The following is a 21,707-nucleotide window of genomic DNA, read 5'->3' as shown; positions in this document are numbered from 1 at the left end:
ATCTATAAATAAATTAAGATGATTATTTTATGACTCCCATCTCAAGAGCCTGGAAAATTTATCGGAGGTCCTCCAAAACCTTAATGTTTTACATAAAGCGTGTCCAGGTCTTATGATAACAGACCGGGGGAAGGCCAGACTGTCCTTCGACTTGGGAGTTTGTTCTGTGCTAAACGCGACCTTCCTTGCCAACTTTATTATTTTATATCTAGTCTTTCATGGCTGCCAGAATGACACACACGTAGACACGCACATATGCATGCGCGCGCACACACCCAGACAGAGAGACACACACACACACAAGTCTCACACACGCGTATACACACACATAGAGAGAAACGCACGCACTCATCAATAGATGACTAGTACTAATCCAACTACATTGTACTGCAACAATGTAGTACTCTAGGTTTGATTACTTAACCATGTCTATTGATCTTGTTCACTTTCTAGGGAGGGATTTTCTGGCTGATTCGGGGAAGCTCAACGCCATTGGTAGGTGTTTGAGTGTGAATGTTCAGCTGTTACACTTTCAGTATCCTTTACAACATTGGTTTAGAAATTATTTGAGCTGTTTAAGCTATTTCTCAAAGCCTTTAACCTTTAGCTCTCGAACCACAGTGGTATACGCAGAGCCATAAATACAGATATAGAGGTCACCATACTATATATGGCTCTGGGTTGAAGGTTTCCTATAGTGGAAAGGCTATAATGACAATTCTAGATGCTCTAGCCAAGTGCATTAGGCTTAACTCTGAGTTATTGTTAATTGCTCAGTAAATTACAAATCTTAGTCAATTCAAAAAGTAAATTCAAATAGTTCTCACGATGTATTTGGACAGCGAAGCTAAATATAAAAAAAAGTGTCTGTGTACTCCAGCATTTTATATTTGAGATCAAATTAGTTCATATGAGGCGACAGTACAGAATGTCACCTTTTAATTGAGAGTTGTGAAAATAGAAGATGGCTATAAACGCTCTTATATTCTTTTGGATGCTGCCATGTTAATAAAAAAAATCATGAGTGAGATAATGATAATGAGTGAGAAAGTTACAGAGGCACAAAGATGATACCCCCGAAAAAATGCTAACTTTTCAGTTTTTCGTCATGGTGAGTGGTTAGCATCTGTTGTTGTAGCCTCTGTAACTTTTGAACTCATCATTATTCATGATCCATTCATGAATTATCTGAATTATGGCAACATCAGGATGAATTTAGAAGTGTTCAGAAACATCTCTGCTCATTTACAAAGAAAATTACTCCAGATACCATTCCCCATTCAGTTGCTATTGGAAAGAATACACCCAAAACAAACTGCAAATGCACCCAACAAGTTTGTAGTCACAATCTTGATGTCATTGGGTTCACACGATATGGGACCAAATACTGCTAGACTACTTATTACACTGAACAAAAATATGAACACAACATGTTGATCCCAAGTTTCATGAGCTGAAATAAAAGATCCCAGACATTTTCCATTCGCATAAAAAGTGTATTTCTCTCAAATTCTGTGCACAGATTTGTTTACATCCCTGTTAGTGAGCATTCCTCCTTTGCCAAGATAATCCGTCGACCTGACAGGTATGGCATATCAAGAAGATGATTAAAGCATTATCATTACACAGGTGCAACTTGTGCTGGGGACAATAAAAGCACACTCTAAAATGTGTAGTTTAGTCACACAACACAATGCCACAGATGTCTCAAGTTTTGAGGGTGCGTGTAATTAGCATGCTGACTGCAGGAATGTCAACCAGAGCTATTGCTAGAGAATGTTCTGAAACAAAGTTCTTCCATGGCCTGCATACTCAGCAGACATGTCACCCATTGAGCATGTTTGGGATGCTCTGGATTGACGTGTACGACAGCTTGATCCAGTTACCGGCAATATCCAGCAACATTGCAGAGCCATTGAAGATGAGTGGGACAATGTGTCGCGCTGCATGAGGCAAATGGTGGTCACACCAGATACTGACAGCTTCTACCCCCAAGCCATAAGACTGCTGAACAATCAATTAAATAGCCACCCGGACTATTTACATTGACACCCCGCCCCCCTTTGTTTTTACACTCTGCTGCTCGCTGTTTATTATCTATGCATAGTCACTTTACCGCTACCTACATGTACTAATTACCTTGACTAACCTGTACCCCCGCACATTGACTCGGTACCGGTTCCCCCTATATATAGCCTTGTTATTGTTATTTTATTGTGTTACTTTTTATTAAAATTTTTACTTTCGTTTATTTAGTAAATATTTTCATAACTCTATTTCTTGAACTGCATTGTTGGTTAAGGGCTTGAAGGTAAGCATTTCACAGTAAGGGCTACACCTGTTGTATTCGGCGCATGTGACAAATTAAATTTGATTTGATATCCAATTCAAATTGCTGGAGTATAGCTTTACTGTCGAAATACATATGGTGATGACTCTACAGGACTGTACTGTACATATGAACTTCCACCTGACATTGATATGGCATGACTAAGTGAAAAATCTACTTGAGTAGAAAGATGTTAGGATTCACCCCTGTACTGTACAGTCCTCATCATATGTATTTGATGGAATTATACTGAATTATATTTTGGGTTATTTAGGCCACTTTAAAATGAAGTGTTTACTGGCCTCTAATCCAGCAGAATGACAAGGTTCTATGTTTCCTTTGCCAGTGATCGAGCTGAGTGCCAATGAAAGCCAGCTGTGTGTCAGTGTGGAGGCCAACACTGTCCGACTCCCTCCAATCAGGGTGAGCCCAGCAGCCAGTCAAAACAACCCTACATACTCACACAACACACACACACACACACACACACACACACACACACACACACACACACACAGCCATCTGTTAAATATTGCAGTAAAATAAGCAATTGTCTCACTGCCTGATATTCCATAGAATACTGCTAAAACAGAAGTAGGTTCACTGGCAATTGTTTCCCTCCAACACAATATCTTGTACCATGCATCACACTGCCAGACAGACATTAACAAACTACACACCTTCATCAAGTATTTCTACCTTAACCATTCATCAGGTTGTCATTATAATCATTTGTTCTCATTAGTTATCTCTAGTTGTACTCCGTAACATTTACTTTTTAAGGATTGTATGGTTGACTTTTAGTTGGCAGACTTTGACATCCCTCCCATGGTCCTGAGGAACTTCCATAGCCAGCCAGATGCTGTTATCCAGACCTCAATGTCCAGCAACTGGTGTTACATTCTGCCAAGGTCAGCACTTTGAAACATTTTATTTTCCTTTTAAAGGTAGACTCAGCAATTTCACAGCGGTCACGTGATCACGTTTTGGTAGACATTTTTATACACAACGACTTACAGTAGAGAGTGCTTATAGAGAGAATCTTATAATATCTGAAAATATGCTGTAGCTAGACAATGCATTCGGAAAGTATTCAGACCCCTTGACTTTTTTACATTTTTGTTAGGTTACAGCCTTATTCTAAAATTGATTAAAACAAATTCCCTCATCAATCTACACACAATAACCCATAATGACAAAGCAAAAACAGTTTTTTATACATTTTTGAAATGTATGAAACATTTAAATCTGAAATATCATATTTACATAACTATTCAGACCCTTTACTCAGTACTTTGTTGAAGCGCCTTCGGTAGCGATTACAACCTCGAGTCTTCTTGGGTATGATGCTACAAGCTTGGCACGCCTGTATTTGGGGGGTTTCTCCAATTCTTCTCTGCAGATCCTCTCAAGCTCTGTCAGGTTAGATGGGGAGTGTTGCTGCAGACCTATTTTCAGGTCTCTCCAGAGATGTTCGATCGTGTTCAAGTCCGGGCTCTGGCTGGGCCACTCAAGGACATTCAGAGACTTGTCCCGAAGCCACTCCTGCGTTGTCTTGCCTGTGTGCTTAGTGTCGTTGTCCTGTTGGAAGGTGAACCTTTGCCCCAGTCTGAGGTCCTGAGCGCTCTGGAGCAGGTTTTCATCAAGGATCTCTCTGTACTTTGCTCTGTTCATCTTTGCCTCAATCCTGACTAGTCTCCCAGGCCCTGCCGTTGAAAAACATCCCCACAGCATGATGCTGCCACCACCATGCTTCACCGTAGGGATGGTGCCAGGTTTCCTCCAGATGTGACGCTTGGCCTTCAGTCCAAAGAGTTCAATCTTGGTTTAATCAGATTAGAGAATCTTGTTTCTCATGGTCTGAGAGTCTTTAGATACCTCTTGGCAAACTCCAAGCGGGCTGTTTTGTGCCTTTTACTGAGGAGTGGCTTCCGTCTGGCCACTCTACTATAAAGGCTTGATTGGTGGAGTGCTGCAGAGATTATTGTCTTTCTGGAATGTTCTCCCATCTCCACAGAGGAACTCCAGAGCTCTGTCAGTGACCATCAGGTTCTTGGTCACCTCCCTGACCAAGGCCCTTCTCCCCCTATTGCTCAGCTTGACCGTGCGGCAACTCTAGGAATAGTCTTGGTGGTTCCGGACTTCTTCCATTTAAAAATGGTGAAGGCCACTGTGTTCTTCGGGACCTTCAACCATTGTGTTCTTGGAGACCTTCAATGCTGCAGAAATGTTTTGGTACCCTTCCCAAAATCTGTGCCTTGACACAATCCTATCTCGGAGCTCTACGGACAATTATTTCGACCTCATGGCTTGGTTCTTGCTCTGACATGCACTGTCAACTGTGCAGGATTGCAAACTAGTCACCTTTCGGCGAAATTCGCTGTTTTGAATCCAAAATAGGTGACCTACGTGATTCGTGTAGATCAAATGGGGGCTTTGGATCACTATGGGCTGTAAGCGAACGAGTGATGCGCATTTGGAGCAATACTGACTGTATCTAAGGCTCAGCCAATCGTTCACATAACAACAGAATACAGCATGCTACTGAAGAGACAACCAATTTGCAGCATCAGTACGCGCTCTGGAAAGACAGCAGAGATTGGAAAGGCAGTTTCCAAGTTACAGAAACGCATCCCCTGAACGATAACAAAGAGGTAGGTGAGAAGCCTGACCACGGAGACAGGGGTGAGAAGGTGATGAAGCGTACTTCATGAGCTGTAACTGAAAAACAACTGGCATTTAGAAAGTTTGAGGTGAGGGAGAAAGTGTGGTGGAATAAGAATTTTTAGCATTGTTAAGTATCTTGCTAGCTGGATCGAATTCTGCATTAGCTAGCCAGAGAAATGTTGAGCAACATTAGCCAACTTAACTGATCAAATAGTTGAGTTTTTGGTGTGAAAATTAGCTGGCTAATAACAGCTAGCTAATGTTACAACATCAGATGAGCTAACGTTAGTAACCTAACCAATTGGCTATAGTATTAACATGTATACGACTCCTTGCCGTTCCTCAAGTTATAACGCATTAGTTACTTACTGGACCCTGGCAATTTGTGTGAAATGTTAACTAGCAAATGAACTATCTACTATCAGTGAACTAATGTTTTCCCTCGACAGTATGTGGTTAATTTTCAAAATGAGTGAATTAGGTGAAAATGAGGTGTTGCTTGTGAAACAAGTGGATTCAGGGATCAAGTGTAGCTGGAGCTAGGCCTGGCTTATGCTGGATGCCACTACAGAGGTGTTGTGTCTTTGGTATCATTAAAGTGAAGACGGTTATTTTATCAAATCAATTCTCTGTCATTATTATTACGTGATTAAACTAATCATGTAAATGTAATTAACTAGGAAGTCGGGCACCAAGGAAAATCTTCAGATTGCAAAGTTATAATTTTCCTAATATAACTCTTCAGATATGTTAATATCTGATCAATTAGTCTTCTAATTAATGAATTATTCTTTACCCCACGTTAGTCTCATTCCAAACGTCATAAAATGTTGGTTATCTACAAGAACCCAGCCTTTACTATGAATCATCCATACCCCAATTGTCTTAATCATTTATTTACTAACTAACTAAATAATCACAGAAATGCATAGACAAACAAACAGTAGATATGGTTACAAGTTATGTGTTTCCTGTCCTCTCTGAGGTCACCAAATGAAACACACTCGTCCTACCCGTCCTTTAAGTGTCCGCGGACCATTCCCACCTTCTCACAAGTGGACATTTTGTATCAAATTCCCATTTTGGGGATTTAGGAGTTCGCCATGTGAAATCCTTTGTTCTCTCTATATGTCTCTCTTTCTGCATGGCCAGGGGGAGAGAGTCTCCTCCAGGAATTTATGACCTGAGGTAACAGAACATGGGTGTAGGGGAGAGAGAGAGAGTGAGAGAGAGAAGGACGGGGATGCCGCGATCTATACCCTGAAAGGGCCACGTCATGCCAGAGGTGAAAGGAACACCACACACTTTCCCTCTTTCTCACTTTTTCAAAACAGTGGATTAAAATGGGTTATGCCAGGTGTACTCTCTGCCTGAAAGAGATCAGTTATGTCAACAAAGGGTGTCTGGCACGTTGTAGAACAGATGTCTACAGGCAGAAAGTATACAATGTAATAATGTGCAATGTAGTCCGAAGATATTGCTTTTATTGTGTTGAACTTTACAGTAACACTTGTGTGTGAGTGAGAGGGGATTATTTAATTTTTTACTTTTGCACACATGTAGCCTTGTGCACCTGATCAATGTCTACCATAGTGACCACTATAATAGAGCAAAAATAGAATGCCTATTTGTTTCATTCTATTTCTACTTTAAGATGTTTTTTTCCCAAGTACAATATTTAGACGTGTGTGGTCACAAGCGTTCTATTATAAAGGCCGTCATGGCTAACTGCAATATTAGTGTATTGTTTTTTCTCAAGACATGAGTGTCATTTGCAGTAAAGTCTAGGCAACAAATAAGATTGGATTGCTTTCTTTAATGTTTTATTTTACACATAGAGACTGATCATGTAGCTCATATATTCTTTGCTATTTAATTAGTTAAAACCTGCATTTCCCACTAGCAGAGATTTTGTGCATGTTTCAGCCCAACAAAAAAAAGTGTCATCTTTTTAGGCCTTTACCAGTTTGCATCCCTGCAGCTGTTGGGACCGTATATAGACAGGAGTGGGTGGCTCTCCTTTATTTTCAAGTTTTCCACTCCGCTAGCCAGCACCTCGGCTAAATAGGCGTGCTTTTCTTTTTCTTCTAGATCAATCAATTGAGTTTACCACAGGTGGACTACAATCAAGTTTTAGAAACATCTCAAGGATGATCAATGGAAACAGGATGCACCTGAGCTCAATTTTGAGTCTCATGGCAAAGGGTCTGAATACGTATGTAAATAAGGTATTTCTGTTTTGTATTTTTAATACATTTGCAAAAAATGTCTAAAAACCTGTTTTCACTTTGTCATTATGGGCTATTGTGTGTAGATTGCTGAGGATTCTTTCATAGGGTTGTAACGTAACAAAATGTGGAAAAAGTCAAGTGGTTTGAATACTTTCCGAAGGCACTGTACATTTTCTTGCTTTTTTCATTCTGGTCTCCTGTGGGAATTGAACCCACAACCCTAGCGTTGTAAGCACCATGCAGATTCTTTCTGTATTCATAATAACAAGTGTTACGAGCACACGGGCAGGGGTTTGTACACAGGTACGTGCACACAGGCAGGAGTTTGAAAACGAAGACACCGTGTAAACCAGTGGAGGATGGTGGGAGGAGCTATAGGAGGGCAGGCTCATTGTAGTGGCTGGAATGGCATAAATTGAGGAAAAAAAACATTGCGATTACAGGTTGGATTGAACTGTTGATATGTCATGGAACTTGAATACTTATGTATGAACAGAGAATAACATAAAATGTAAGAACATCAAAATCAGGGTTGGGCTCAATTCCATTTCAATTCAGGAAGTGAACATACATTTTGCAATTTCAATTTACCTCCTGAATTTACTGAATCTTAATTTGAGGTTTAAAAGGGCTTCTGAAGTTTGTAATTTTCACTTTGAAATTTCAGACTTGATTTCCCCTTACGATAAGTATATCAAACCCTACAAACATGTCCATTTAATTATAATCAAATAATAATTCATGTTTCCTGTTGCTGCGGGATTATTTTCCTTTCTCAAAACTTTCTCAGATTTGACAAATTAAGATCCGACATCTGTACAACCTGTCAATCTTGTATGTCTTTACTGATATGTTATAGGTACACTTGATATATAGCTTCCGTCTGTGTTGTGTGTAGCATGAAAAGGGGTCAGATCGTCAGCATCAGTCACCGGATGCCCACCGAGAGCCCCTTCCAGTGCTATGCTGACATCCAGAATCACTGGAGCAGTTTGGTAGGTCAGAGCCTGGTCCCACATCTGTTTGTGCTGTCTTGCCAACTCCTATAATCACTGTCATGACAATGGCCATAGGAATTGGCAAGAGAGCACAAACCGATCTGAGACCAGGCTAGGTAAGTTACACTTCACATTAACTACTCTTCATAAGGGCTGCATAAAGCTGCCATGAAAGAGACATCTCATATGTCATAACTACGAGATTTTCCTGACCACGTTACCTGACTAGGAAAAGCTCTGGGCCCTAGTTAAAGGTTATGATTCCAGGTTGGGTCAAGCTCACTTTAGTGAACCATGTGTCACTGTCAATTCAGACTTATTCACTAATAGGTTACCTACTGTAATTGGCTAGGCATAACGCCTGCTTGCTAGCTTACCTAAATGATATGTAGTGTCACAACCATGTCAAGTTATTTGGCATCAACTGATTTCTGTTATGTCAACAATAATGCAAACTCACATTGGCATCACACAACACACACACACACGTGGACTACTCCAGGGAACTGTTGTTCTAACTACAACCACAGGACCAAACTTGATGGTGGTGAATGACATCCCATTGCTCACATCCTGTCTGTCAACATCTGTCAGCAACTAAACATGGACTTGGCCCGGCGCAGTGTGTGTGCTTGAGTGTGCCTGTATGCGTGTGAGTGTGTGTGACAATGTGTGTGCGTGTTTGTGTGGACTTGGCCCTTCAGTATGACTCACTAACGTTGGCTGGAAACAAGCCATCAGATTTCACACCCACGCTGCCTAACAGTTTACTCTACCATCATGTTGTTAATTAAGGTCCTTTTGCTCCTAAAATGCCCAATGATAAACATGCATTGCCAAAGCCCTCTCCCCAACGTGTTAATTAAGTATATTATAGTGCTGTATGACTATTGTATCTCAGCCTTGAACAAGAGCTCTCACTGGCCTGTGTGGTTGGGCCAGTGGATAGAACAAATGGACGGGACAGCTGGCTGATAGTAATGCTCGACACGTTAGTGTTGGTGTTGGTCTGTCGTCACATCTGGGTGAGTGCTTGACATTCAGAGACGGGTCACAAACAAATAATCTTCCCTGCTGTGTCGTCTACTCACCCCCTCTGTTTGACACTGCTAGCTTATATACACACACAATACACACTCACACACAGTTAATGTATTTGTCCTTACTACTTCTTCCTTGTTTATTTTTTATTTTTCAGTATGGCTACCAACTCCCCCAAATTGATGAGGAAGAAGTGATTTATTGCAATGTATACTTCAAACTGGTTGGAGAAAGGCTGTTCACGTATCCTTTTAAGCCTGTGGTATGGATTGGGGACCATCTGAGGCATCTGCCTTTGGCCCACCTGTTGACTGTTATGTTGTTACACTGATTCAAAACTGTCACGTTTATGTCTACTCATGCAACTGTTATTGTGATAAGGCACAGTTAGTGTTTTCTTGTAACTTGTAACTGCTTGTAACCAGCATTTGTCCCTTGATAGGTTGTAAAATGAAACATTAATCGAAATCTGGAGAGGGAAAATAACAAAACAAACAGTGTAAAATGGTTCACATATGGTGTTCTTCAAGCCAGTGTTCACTCTTTAAGTTCATTCAAATTTGGCAGACATTTCAATTAATCTTAAAGGGGCATTGTTTACAAGTAAAACAAGCTTATATTTTGGCTTCTGATGGGGTACAACAGTTGAACTAAACTCGTGAGGAATTTCTAAGTTATATTTTTCAAACATCAATGGCTATACATCATTAATTTAAAAATCCCAAAATGGATGTACCAATCCCAGATGGGTCTTTAAAGTGAGTTCCATCCAGACAGTGAACATATTACGTTTCTTTAAAGGCCCTGTTCAGGCAAACTAGATTTTCCTGTGTTTTAGAAACTCAGCAAAAAAAGAAACGTCCCTTTTTCAGAACCCTGTTTTTCAAAGATAATTTGTAAAAATCCAAATAACTTCACAGATCTTCATTGTAAAGGGTTTAAACGCTGTTTCCCATGCTTGTTCAATGAACTATAAACAATTAATGAACATGTGGAACGGTCTTTTAGACACTAACAGCTTACAGACGGTAGGCAATTAAGGTCATAGTTATGAAAACTTAGGACACTAAAGAGGCCTTTCTACTGACTCTGAAAAACACCAAAAGAAAGATGCCCAGGGTCCCTGCTCATCTGTGTGAATGTGCTTTAGGCATGCTGCAAGGAGGCATGAGGACTGCAGATGTGGCCAGGGCAATACATTGCAATGTCAGTACTGTGAGACACCTAAGACAGAGCTACAGGAGACAGGACGGACAGCTGATCGTCCTTGCAGTGGCAGACCACATGTAACAACACCTGCACAGGATCGGTACATCACACCTGCGGGACAGGTACAGGATGGCAACAACCACTGCCCGAGTTCCCCAGGAACGCACCTACCCTCCTTCGATGCTCAAACTGTCCGCAATAGGCGGAGAGAGGCTGGACTGAGGGCTTGTAGCCCTGTTGTAAGGCAGGTCCTCATTCGACTTCACCAGCGACAACGTCACTCATGGGCACAAACCCACCGTCGCTGGACCAGACAGGACTGTCAAAAAGTGCTCTTCACTGACGAGTCACAGTTTTGTTTCACCAGGGGTGATGGTCGGATTCGCGTTTATCGTCGAAGGAATTAGCATTACACCGAGGCCTGTACTCTGGAGCGGGATCAATTTGGAGGTGGAGTGTCCGTCATGGTCTGGGGCGGGGTGTCACAGCATCATCGGACTGAGCTTGTTGTCATTGCAGAAAATCTCAACACTGCGTTACAGAGAAGACCTCCACCCCCCTCATGTGGTACCCTTTTTGCAGACTCATCCTTACATGACCCTCCAGCATGACAATGCCACCAGCCATACAGCTCTTTCTCTCTGTGATTTCCTGCAAGACAGGAATGTCAGTGTTCTGCCATGGCCAGCGAAGAGCCCGGATCTCAATCCTATTGAGCATGTCTAGGACCTGTTGGATCGGAGGGTGAGGGCTAGGGCCATTCCCCCCAGAAATGTCTGGGAACTTGCAGGTGCCTTGGTGAAAGAGTGGGGTAACATTTCACAGCAAGAACGGCCAAGTCTGGTGCAGTCCACGAGGAGGAGATGCACTGCAGTACTTAATGCAGCTGGTGGCTATACCAGATACTGACTGTGACTTTTGATTTTGACCCCCCTTTGTTCAGGGACACATTATTCAATTTCTGTTAGTCACATATCTGTGGAACTTGTTCAGTTTATGTCTCAGTTGTTGAATCTTGTTATGTTCATACAAGTTTTTACACATGTTGAGTTTGCTAAAAATAAACAGAGTTGACAGTGAGAGGACGTTTCTTTTTTTGCTGAGTTTATATATATATACTTCCACACTATGAGGTTGAATAATTCTGTGAAATTGTGAAAATGTTGATAATGCCCTTTTAGTGGAAGAGCTGTTTGAAAAGACTGCATGACGTTTCAGCCTGTTTAGGTGGGATGAAGTTTTGGCCTGCCTGGTGACATCACCAGTCAACAGTTAATAGACCAATAAGAAAGAGAGTTCCAAACCAGTAACAGCTCATTTTATGTTTTCCCCTCCCTACTCAGACTACTCCCAGGCAGTCCTAGCAAAAATCTTGCTTGAGAAATTGCTATATTCTAAGAAGCTGTTTTTGCTTAATTTTTGACCATTTTAATTAAAAACATTCACAGTAGGGTACTTAATTGTTATCCAGAAATGATTTGATACTGAGATAAAAAATAAAAAAACAGATGCATTGGACCTTTAACTAGTCTGCTAAGATACCCTCTGAGCTGTATCCGGACTGACCCGGTGCAGCGCTGTCCCAGGGTGGACCTCCAGGGGGCGCTCAGCTCCTTCCTATCCCACCTGAGGGAGAGTCTGCAGACTGTCTGTGGCTTCCCAGCCCGCATGACCAGCAAGCCCTGCTACCACACCACCAGCCTGCTCAGCATTGCCTCAGCACAGGTACAGGGTGCACACAAGTGGTCCGCGGGTCAGCTGTTTGTTCACCCGCACATGCCCGTAATTGATAATAATCCACAACTGCCCGACTATATGTGATGAAGTGAAAATCTGAGGCCCGCACCCGACCCTAACCCGCTGATATGGAAAATGCTCTATAGGCTACAGTCAAAGACTGCAGAAAGATTTTTGGACAGGGTGCAGGACATTTTGGTAGGCTATTTGTTCGTCAACTAGATCCATTCAGCTTCTCTTCTGTCATTATATGTTGCCCTAGAAGACTAAATAAACCCTTGCTCACCAGAATAATGTCTTGAATCGATAGAATGAATGCTTAAATCTAGTTGACAAAGTTCTCTGTCAAATTCTTTCATGGAGCAAAGACCTTTAGGGACCGGGAGAAAATGCAGTAACTCCCAAAAAATGACATCAGTTTGATCTGTTGTAAGGAAATAGAAAGCAGTGAAAACAATCCAACATGTTTCTGATAAGATTTCAGGTTGGCTTGGATGCATATTTTATGTGGTTGAAATACTAGCAGCTTTTATGATGCTGATAAATATAGTACCTCTACAGATGGTATCTAACTGAGCATTAGCATTCTCTCAAGATGCTGAAAGAAAGAAATCATATTTCTCCACTCCTGTTCCCGAGTCAAAATGTTGCCTACATTTGGTGTAGGTTATTATTTTACTGCAAGAAGTGGTTAATTTTGCAGGAGGTAATATTAAGGCTATGTGAGAGGTCCAGATTTCACTTTCCATTTAACCCATTTGAACAGCAGGCTACAATTCCCTTGACGTGCCATAGGCCTATTTGAAGTCTACTATCTTGTGACTGTGTATGCACATAACAAAGTGCATTGCTATCATCCTCTTTTAGCACTTCAACCAATCTTTCCCAAACATTACTTTTCTGGCCTTCCCTTCACTTTCACTCCCCTTTCACAGCTTTTCTCTTATTCAATTAAACTCCGACATTGCCCTTTTTGCCTTCGTGGATTGACCTGAACTTTTTCTGCCCGTTCCCAAAAGCATTTGGCGATTGGTGTGTAGGCTATTTGGCACAGCTTAAGCTTGTGCACTAATGCCAGATAGCCTAAAATAATGAGAGAGAAAAAACCCTATTAGCCTATAGATCAGGGATGGGTAACAGTGGCTCATGGGTCTCATGGGAACAGTGGCTCATGGGTCTGCAAATATAAATTGCACCAGAGTTATACATTTACGGATTTTGTAAGGAATTGTTTTCTCTCTATTCAACCCACCTGCCCTTTATCTGTTTATCTGTTGCCGCCTGCTATAGACCGCCCTCTGCCCCCAGCTGTGCTCTGGACACCATATGTGAACTGATTGCCCCCCATCTATCTTCAGAGCTCGTGCTGCTAGGCGACCTAAACTGGAACATGCTTAACACCCCAGCCATCCTACAATCTAAGCTTGATGCCCTCAATCTCACACAAATTATCAATGAACCTACCAGGTACAACCCCAAAGCCGTAAACACGGACACCCTCATAGATATCATCCTAACCAACTTGCCCTCTAAATACACCTCTGCTGTTTTCAACCAAGATCTCAGCGATCACTGCCTCATTGCCTGCATCCGTAATGGGTCAGCGGTCAAACGACTTCCACTCATCACTGTCAAACGCTCCCTGAAACACTTCAGTGAGCAGGCCTTTCTAATCGACCTGGCCGGGGTATCCTGGAAGGATATTGACTTCATCCAGTCAGTAGAGGATGCCTGTTTTTTTTTTTTTAAATGCCTTCCTCACCATCTTAAATAAGCATGCCCCATTCAAGAAATTTAGAACCAGGAACAGATATAGCCCTTGGTTCTCTCCAGACCTGACTGCCCTTAACCAACACAAAAACATCCTATGGCGTTCTGCATTAGCATCGAACAGCCCCCGTGATATGCAACGTTTCAGGGAAGCTAGTAACCAATATACACAGGCAGTTAGAAAAGCCAAGGCTAACTTTTTCAAGCAGAAATTTGCTTCCTGCAACACAAACTCAAAAAAGTTCTGGGACACTAAAGTCCATGGAGAAAGTCCATGGAAAGCAGCTACGGTCATCCCCCTCTTCAAAGGGGGGGACACTCTTGACCCATACTGCTACAGACCTATATCTATCCTACCCTGCCTTTCTAAGGTCTTCGAAAGCCAACAAACAGATTACCGACCATTTCGAATCCCACCATACCTTCTCCGCTATGCAATCTTGTTTCAGAGCTGGTCATGGGTGCACCTCAGCCACGCTCAAGGTCCTAAACGATATCTTAACCGCCATCGATAAGGAACAATATTGTGCAGCCATATTCATTGACCTGGCCAAGGCTTTCGACTCTGTCAATCACCACATCCTCATCGGCAGACTCGATAGCCTTGGTTTCTCAAATGATTGCCTCGCCTGGTTCACCAACTACTTCTCTGATAGAGTTCAGTGTGTCAAATTGGAGGGCCTGTTGTCCGGGCCTCTGGCAGTCTCTATGGGGGTGCCACAGGGTTCAATTATTGGACCGATACAAGTAAAACTAAATGCATGCTCTTCAACCGATCGCTGCCTGCACCTGCGTGCCCGTCCAACATCACTACTCTGGACGTTTCTGACTTGGAATATGTGGACAACTACAAATACCTAGGTGTCTGGTTAGACTGTAAACTCTCCTTCCAGACTCACATCCAACATCTCCAATCCAAAGTTAAATCTAGAATTGGCTTCCTATTTCGCAACAAAGCATCCTTCACTCATGCTGCCAAACATACCCTTGTAAAACTGACCATCCTACCGATCCTCGACTTCGGCGATGTCATTTACAAAATAGCCTCCAATACCCTACTCAATAAATGGGATGCAGTCTATCACAGTGCCATCCGTTTTGTCACCAAAGCCCCATATAATACCGACCACTGCGACCTGTACGCTCTCGTTGGCTGGCCCTCGCTTCCTACTCGTCTCCAAACCCACTGGGCTCCAGGTCATCTACAAGACCCTGCTAGGTAAAGTCCCCCCTTATCTCAGCTCGCTGGTCACCGTAGCAGCACTCACCTGTAGCACGCGCTCCAGCAGGTATAGCTCTCTGGTCACCCCCAAAACCAATTCCTCCTTTGGCGGCCTCTCCTTCCAGTTCTCTGCTGCCAATGACTGGAACAAACTACAAAAATCTCTGAAACTGGAAACACTTATCTCCCTCACTAGCTTTAAGCACCAGCTGTCAGAGCAGCTCACAGATTACTGCACCTTTACATAGCCCATCTATAATTTACCCCAAACAGCTACCTCTTCCCCTACTGTATTTATTTATTTATTTATTTTGCTTTGCTTTATCTTGGCCTGGTCGCAATAGTAAATGAGAACTTGTTCTCAACTTGCCTACCTGGTTAAATAAAGGTAAAATAAGAAAATCTACACTATATTGAATTACCCTAAACCCGTCCACACTCACAGGTACAGGACTACAGACTGTCGTTGATACAACGTATGTCATTTTGCACACATAGACGCACGTACTGGTACAATATACAATTGGTGCTGCTCATATTTCTCATGTATTTCAAATTACACATGCGAGATTTCTACGTTTTAGAGGTTTTACAAAAGAGACACTATTCATGATAAAGATTTTATTTTAATAGTAGATTTTTAATATTTCCCACATTAGTTTTATCTGTACAATTTATCTTCACAAAATAAGATTTACGCCTTACATTTCTCTAGATCCAAATTTATGTTTGACAGTTTTTAAAATTCCAAACTGTCAGAAAGGAGGTGTGATGATAAATGTCTGGGTCCTCCCGATAGGATGTGAGAAACAAGCAGAAAGAGAGAGAGAAGGCTCAGGTTCCCTCCTCCATCCACCCACCCTTTCTGGTGATTGATTAGTACAATATGGGTGAATAATACAAGGCAGAGAAAATCCTTGAATTTTCAAGTTGAAACGATGGCAAAGCGTTCTGCTAGCAGCTAGGTCATATCCTCGTCCCTGGGTCATATTCATTCGTATTCACCGTAGCAAAAGGTTTTGCAATGAAAACAAACGATTCATAATGGATAACTTCAGGTTAGTCCCTCCCTGTTTCAGTCCGTTTTGCGTCTGTTTGGTGCCTAGTGAATACTACCCTAGTTTGTTATTGCCCACAGATGTTGGTGGTGGAAGCTCTCGCTGTCAAAGTGAATAGAGGTTTATTTGTGCTGGACCTGGAACGGGACGCTGTTATTAAAGTTTGACAAATTATGTGGGAGCTTGTTGAAACACCCTACCCACTGGCCACAGACGTCAATTCAATGTCTTTTACATGTTGGTTCAATGTAATTTCATTGAAATAACGTGGAAACAATGTTGATTCAACCAGTGTGTGCCAAGTGGGTATTTACAGTGTTTAATTAAGAAGTTAATGAAGTAGAACTTGAACTCACAGTAATCATCTGTTTTACAGGAGTAGTAACTGTATATGTACCTAGATTTGGGGTAACGTGATATATGGTTCATAGGTATTATTGAGTCATTATGGATTCATTTCATACATTTATAATATACAAAGCTGGTGCAACTCTGGCCATTATATCATATTTTTTCAAAATGACCTACTGCAGCATGAAGGTACATTGTTAATGTGACAAACATGCTACCAAATGCTAGTTAATTTGCAATACAACATGTAATGATGGTGCAGTTACAGTACATCCACTTTGAAGCAAATGTTTTTTACTGCAGTACAGTTTCACTTTTTTAATTCCCAGAACTGTATGTTCCCATGTTCCAACATCATTGCACTGTGCATTCCTTTGTGGTCGCAGGTGGCTAGTGGCAAACCGGTGAACTTGACGACCAAGTCAGCTAGCAGGCCCGTGCTGAGTCAATTCCATGCCTCCTGCCCCCTCAAGCCCTCATTTGGGGGGGCACCAGGCGCCCAGACTTTCAGCCAGCCAGTGGGACAGAGTGGCAGCAGCAGCTATCTCAGCACTGGAAGAACCCAGGGGGTCCATCCCACTCCCACTCAGAGTTATACCCCAGGGAGAGGCTTGCCCTCCTCCTCTCTCTATCCCAGTGCTGCCCCTCCCCAACCCACCACACACCCCCAACACAGCCAGGCCCCACCGACTGGACCCAAGATGGTACCCATCTTCAAGAACAAGGCCCTCCCGCGCCATGTCAATGTCACCCAGCTTCTGGCTGAGAAGCAGCAGAAGAGAGCCGAGGAGCAACGGCAGACACCTGTGTCGGGACAGAAGAGGGCCTGCCCAGCCTTCTCCTCCTCTTCCTTTTCCTCCTCGTCTGTTCCCCTCTTTTTGCATTCCTCGTCTACCTCGTCCAAGTGGACAGAGGAAGCCCGCCGGCCCACTCCAGCATCCATGCCTCACTTGACCCCCATTCCGCGGCCTGAAGGGGTTTCCCCACATTCCTCCCAGGTGCACGCCAGTGAGAGAGCTTTCAGAGTGAAGGATGAGATCGCCTCAGGTCCCCCTCATCTTCTTCCATCTGGTCTGCTAGGCAACAGAGGGGTGAGTCACCACCAAACACACTCTAGATGTAATTGTAATTTGAGATTTAGTCCAATCACATTTCAGTTGAACTTTTTACTGCAGTGGGCTAAATCAGGGTCACACCGAGTGTTTCTTGGTAGTCTTAAACAAATCTCCTTTGAAACAAAAGTATACACCTCACACACATGGTTATGAGCTTTAAAAAAGAAGACACCTGTACCATATCAGATATAGAGTTTTTTGTTTGCATCCCAACGTTACACTATATATACTATACATCACAGAAAACTGAAAACAAAACTATTTGACACAGAAACACTGTATTTGAAGCGTTAAAAAATAAATAATGTTTATTAATGTTGAAATTATGAAAAATAGGAATAACATTCCACCCATGAGGCCACTAGGTCATTTTACTGCAGGAATGGCTACGATGGGATTTCAATCTTAGGAATTAAGATTAGCTCACCTAATTTAAATATAAGGGCATATCTCCCATTGCATTCAGTGCTTGATTGTTTGCGTGAAGTCAATGCTTTTCCCAGGTGAGGATTTGTCCCTGTACTGTATGTTTGAGTAATTGTATTGTATTGTAATTAAAGTAATGGGTTCTCACCTCTCAGGGGGACTGGTTTGAGTCAAAACCAAAGAAGCCAAAGTCTGCAGTGCAGGATGTGGACGTGGAGAAACACGCGAGAAGTAACCAGGTATGTCCTTTACTATACTTTTACCTTGACCTTTACCATAGCTTTGATTTACAGTGAAAAGTATGTATTTTGCAAATGTTCTGCGTGTTGAGAGAGGTGATAAATTCGACAAATGGTTTGAGGGAGGCAAAACATCCCACCAAAGCAGGTTGATTAGGGGACGATACATCAGAGTAAATGTTTAGCAAGATCCATAAACCGAATAGATTTTCCCACTACACCCCTGATTGAATTCCATTACAAGCTTTTACTAAATGAGATCCGTCTTGTGTCTTGTTCTCGAGCTAGATACCATTTTTTACAGATACTATTTCACAAAAGTTACGACTCGGTTGATCATTTTTACGAGGGAGCCGGGGGAAAGTTTATTAGAATGATTGCTGCCATTTTGAAGGATTCGTTTTCAGACTGGGACACACATGGGCACTGAATGGACATAGAGACCTTACCTAATATACTCCAGGGAGGGCTAGATGTAATCTATAGGGATGTTACTCTTCAAAATGACTTTACAGCGTCTGCATAGTTCATTATTACAACTGCAGTCATTTATCTTTTGTAGCTGCATTGGTTTTGGTTTTATTTGAATAAACACAGGTAAGGTAAACTATGGAAGTCCGAGTAGATTTGAGCTTTTAGGTAATTTATACTTTTTTCTGTAAGCAAACACCCAATGAAACCAGGAAATTTGCCAACATCTACACCCAATCAACAGAAAGTACATTTCCCTGTACAATGAAGATTGAACAAAACTAAGGATCTCAACACATAATGTATGGAGGATTCACATAAGAAATGTCTTGATGTTTGATGTGCTCCCCCCTCAGAAGGTGAAGGTGTCTCCACTGTGTCTGATGACATCACTCTCAAACTGCTAATTGTAAACTAAGCTGAAGGATTTTCAAAAAAATATATATTTCCTTATCGGTCCAATTCGAGAGCTATAATTCAGAAACTAAAGTAAGCAAAGTAAGCGTCCAAAAGATGACATTATACAAAGATTACAGTATACCTGTGAGGAAATTCTCTACCACCTCAGATTTTTTTCTTGACCTACAGTAGGATAAGAAGGATGTAAGAAGGGTTTTATGAAATACATTTTTTTGATTGATTGGCTTTATGATTGAACATGTCTTGTTTGCTATTTATTCAGCTGTCGAAGATCAATGTGACGACCCTGCAGGCCTGGCTGAAGAGCCGCGGAGTGGTGGTACGGTCCAAGGAAAGGAAAGAGGAGCTGGTGTCAAAGGTCATGCGTTGCCTGAGTGAATCTTGAGCAGTGAGGGTCACCTTCCAGACAGGCACAGAGAGGGTCATTTTATACTATTCAACATCACAGAGAACGAGCTGGTTTTAAGGGTCATTGATAGTGAGCTTTGTATTGCTATCAGGTCTCTGTGTTATCATTCTTGAATTATATGTACTGTACCTGTATGGTGTTCTTGTTATGAAGTTAATACCCACTGGGCACAGAAGTCAATTCAACTGAGGTAGTAAGATGTTTCTGGCCTTGAGTTTGAGGAAAGAACAAATCATTTTATGTAATATATTTATTGAATGTATTTGTTTAACATAAAAAGAGTAATATATTTCCTATTTATATAGTTTTGTTTTATATATTAGTCATTTTTATTCATCCCCATTTCTTGCTTTTCTTGTTCAAGATGTAATTTTCTGTAGTATGTCCGAGCTTTATTTCAGAAAAGATCAAAGCAAATGTCTGTTAGTACTTATTCAATATTCAGATCCTTTGAAATTGTGCATACACATTGATTGCCATAATAAAACAAAGATGTTTTTAATATTAAATAGAAAATATTCCCCATGTAAAATGAATATGGCCCCCTTACACTTTTTGCTCTCAGCAGAGTGAATGTTCTGTGACCAGACCTGGATTCCAATACTATTCGAAAATCTTCAAATCGTTTTTTTTTTTTTTTTGTGGGAGTGTTTGCTTCAACCTACAGGAGTGCCAGGTGGCCGGCGTTTGCACTTTGGGGACTTTTCTATTAGCTCCACTGCAAAAGTCAAACAGATAAAGTATTTGAAATGATTTCAAATAGAATTTGAACCCAGGTCTACCTCTGACCTTATTGATTGAAGTGTGCTATGTTTACTGAGCCAGCCAGTCAACTCACAAAGTCTCTTCAATGCCTCTCTCTCTAGCCAGGTTTCCATCCAACCTTTATATGCAAGTAAAGTACATGTCAGGTAAAAACATGTAATGACAAGCCTGATGAAAACAGCTAATTTGTCGCTAAACTTTCCAAATGTCGACAAACCAAAATATGCTAGACAAGGTGGGATATTTAAATTATGTGAGAAATGGTGGTGGAAGCGCCTTTATGCACAAATATTGATATAATAATTATATCAAAGTCAACTTGGAGTCACGCAATGATATATTTTGTGGTCCTCCAACTATGACTCTGGAAAGCATGCAGTTTATTAGGCTACAGATGAAATAAGTTATGATGAACTTCACAGGGTGGTGAAAGTGCAAGGTAATGAGCTTGATACTCCTTTTCAATAAATATTGAGGGTTTTATTCTGGTGACTGATGCTTGGCTGCCATTTGACAAATAAAAATAATCTTGCTCTTTCGTCCATAATCATTTCATCATGTAGGCTATACCTGCACTGCACGTGCCAAGACCAGAGTGGGCTCATTAGCTATATAATTTCTTGTGACAAAACCATCAGTTGAGTTGAAAATGCGATGGAAACCCATTTAACTTTATTCGGCACATGGGAATTTAATCAAAAAAGTTATTTTCATGTGAACTATGTCATCACGCATCGGCTATTATCCGTAACAAGTCAATTTGATGGAAACACATCTCTGGTGGGAAAATACGCATTTTGTTTTCATGCAGATTTTAGAATATTCGCATGAAAATGTGTCGGTAGTTGGATGGTACCCTAGCTAGAGACAGAATTCTAGAGTGATGGCTATTGCGACAGCACAAAAGTCTTGTATAACTAAGTATGATGGAAAGCGCTGCGATGGTTGTTGGAGACATCTGTAATGATACCCTCAGTCTGGATCAACTGCAAAAGAGTAAAAAGCATTTGTGTGAAATTTGATCGCAAGCATCAGAAGCCAAACTGCGTGTCTTTCAAAGAGGAGACTTAAAGCTCTTTCTTTATGGTTTATTCGGGCAAAACCTTAATGATCCGTACAAATCTGACATTGAGAGGTTTGCATTGAGTTTCAACTATTCTTTCAAGGTTTTTTAAAGCCATTATTTTGGAGGGGTGGTATTTCATACATCACAGTTTTTAATGTGAAACAGACCGTGTGAATTTTTCCT

At 41.6% G+C, this 21,707-nt stretch overlaps 1 protein-coding gene across 1 annotated transcript in view; it reads left to right on the top strand.

The window, feature by feature from the left end:
• LOC112227563 (uncharacterized protein C18orf63-like) overlaps positions 1-21,391 on the top strand; it is a 34,579-nt gene extending 13,188 nt beyond the window's left edge. The window contains exons 6-14 of the mRNA XM_042308927.1: positions 454-495; positions 2,676-2,752; positions 3,134-3,240; positions 8,126-8,222; positions 9,424-9,509; positions 12,014-12,200; positions 17,000-17,704; positions 18,310-18,393; positions 19,547-21,391. Of these exons, the coding sequence (XP_042164861.1) occupies positions 454-495; positions 2,676-2,752; positions 3,134-3,240; positions 8,126-8,222; positions 9,424-9,509; positions 12,014-12,200; positions 17,000-17,704; positions 18,310-18,393; positions 19,547-19,669 (1,508 nt within the window). The 3' untranslated portion in view covers positions 19,670-21,391. The remainder of the gene's footprint in view (positions 1-453; positions 496-2,675; positions 2,753-3,133; positions 3,241-8,125; positions 8,223-9,423; positions 9,510-12,013; positions 12,201-16,999; positions 17,705-18,309; positions 18,394-19,546) is intronic.
• Positions 21,392-21,707: the final 316 nt, after the last annotated feature.

Source organism: Oncorhynchus tshawytscha, linkage group LG29, assembly GCF_018296145.1.
Source record: "Oncorhynchus tshawytscha isolate Ot180627B linkage group LG29, Otsh_v2.0, whole genome shotgun sequence".
Classification (NCBI taxonomy): domain Eukaryota; kingdom Metazoa; phylum Chordata; class Actinopteri; order Salmoniformes; family Salmonidae; genus Oncorhynchus; species Oncorhynchus tshawytscha.
This window is presented reverse-complemented; position numbering and strand designations above follow the sequence as displayed.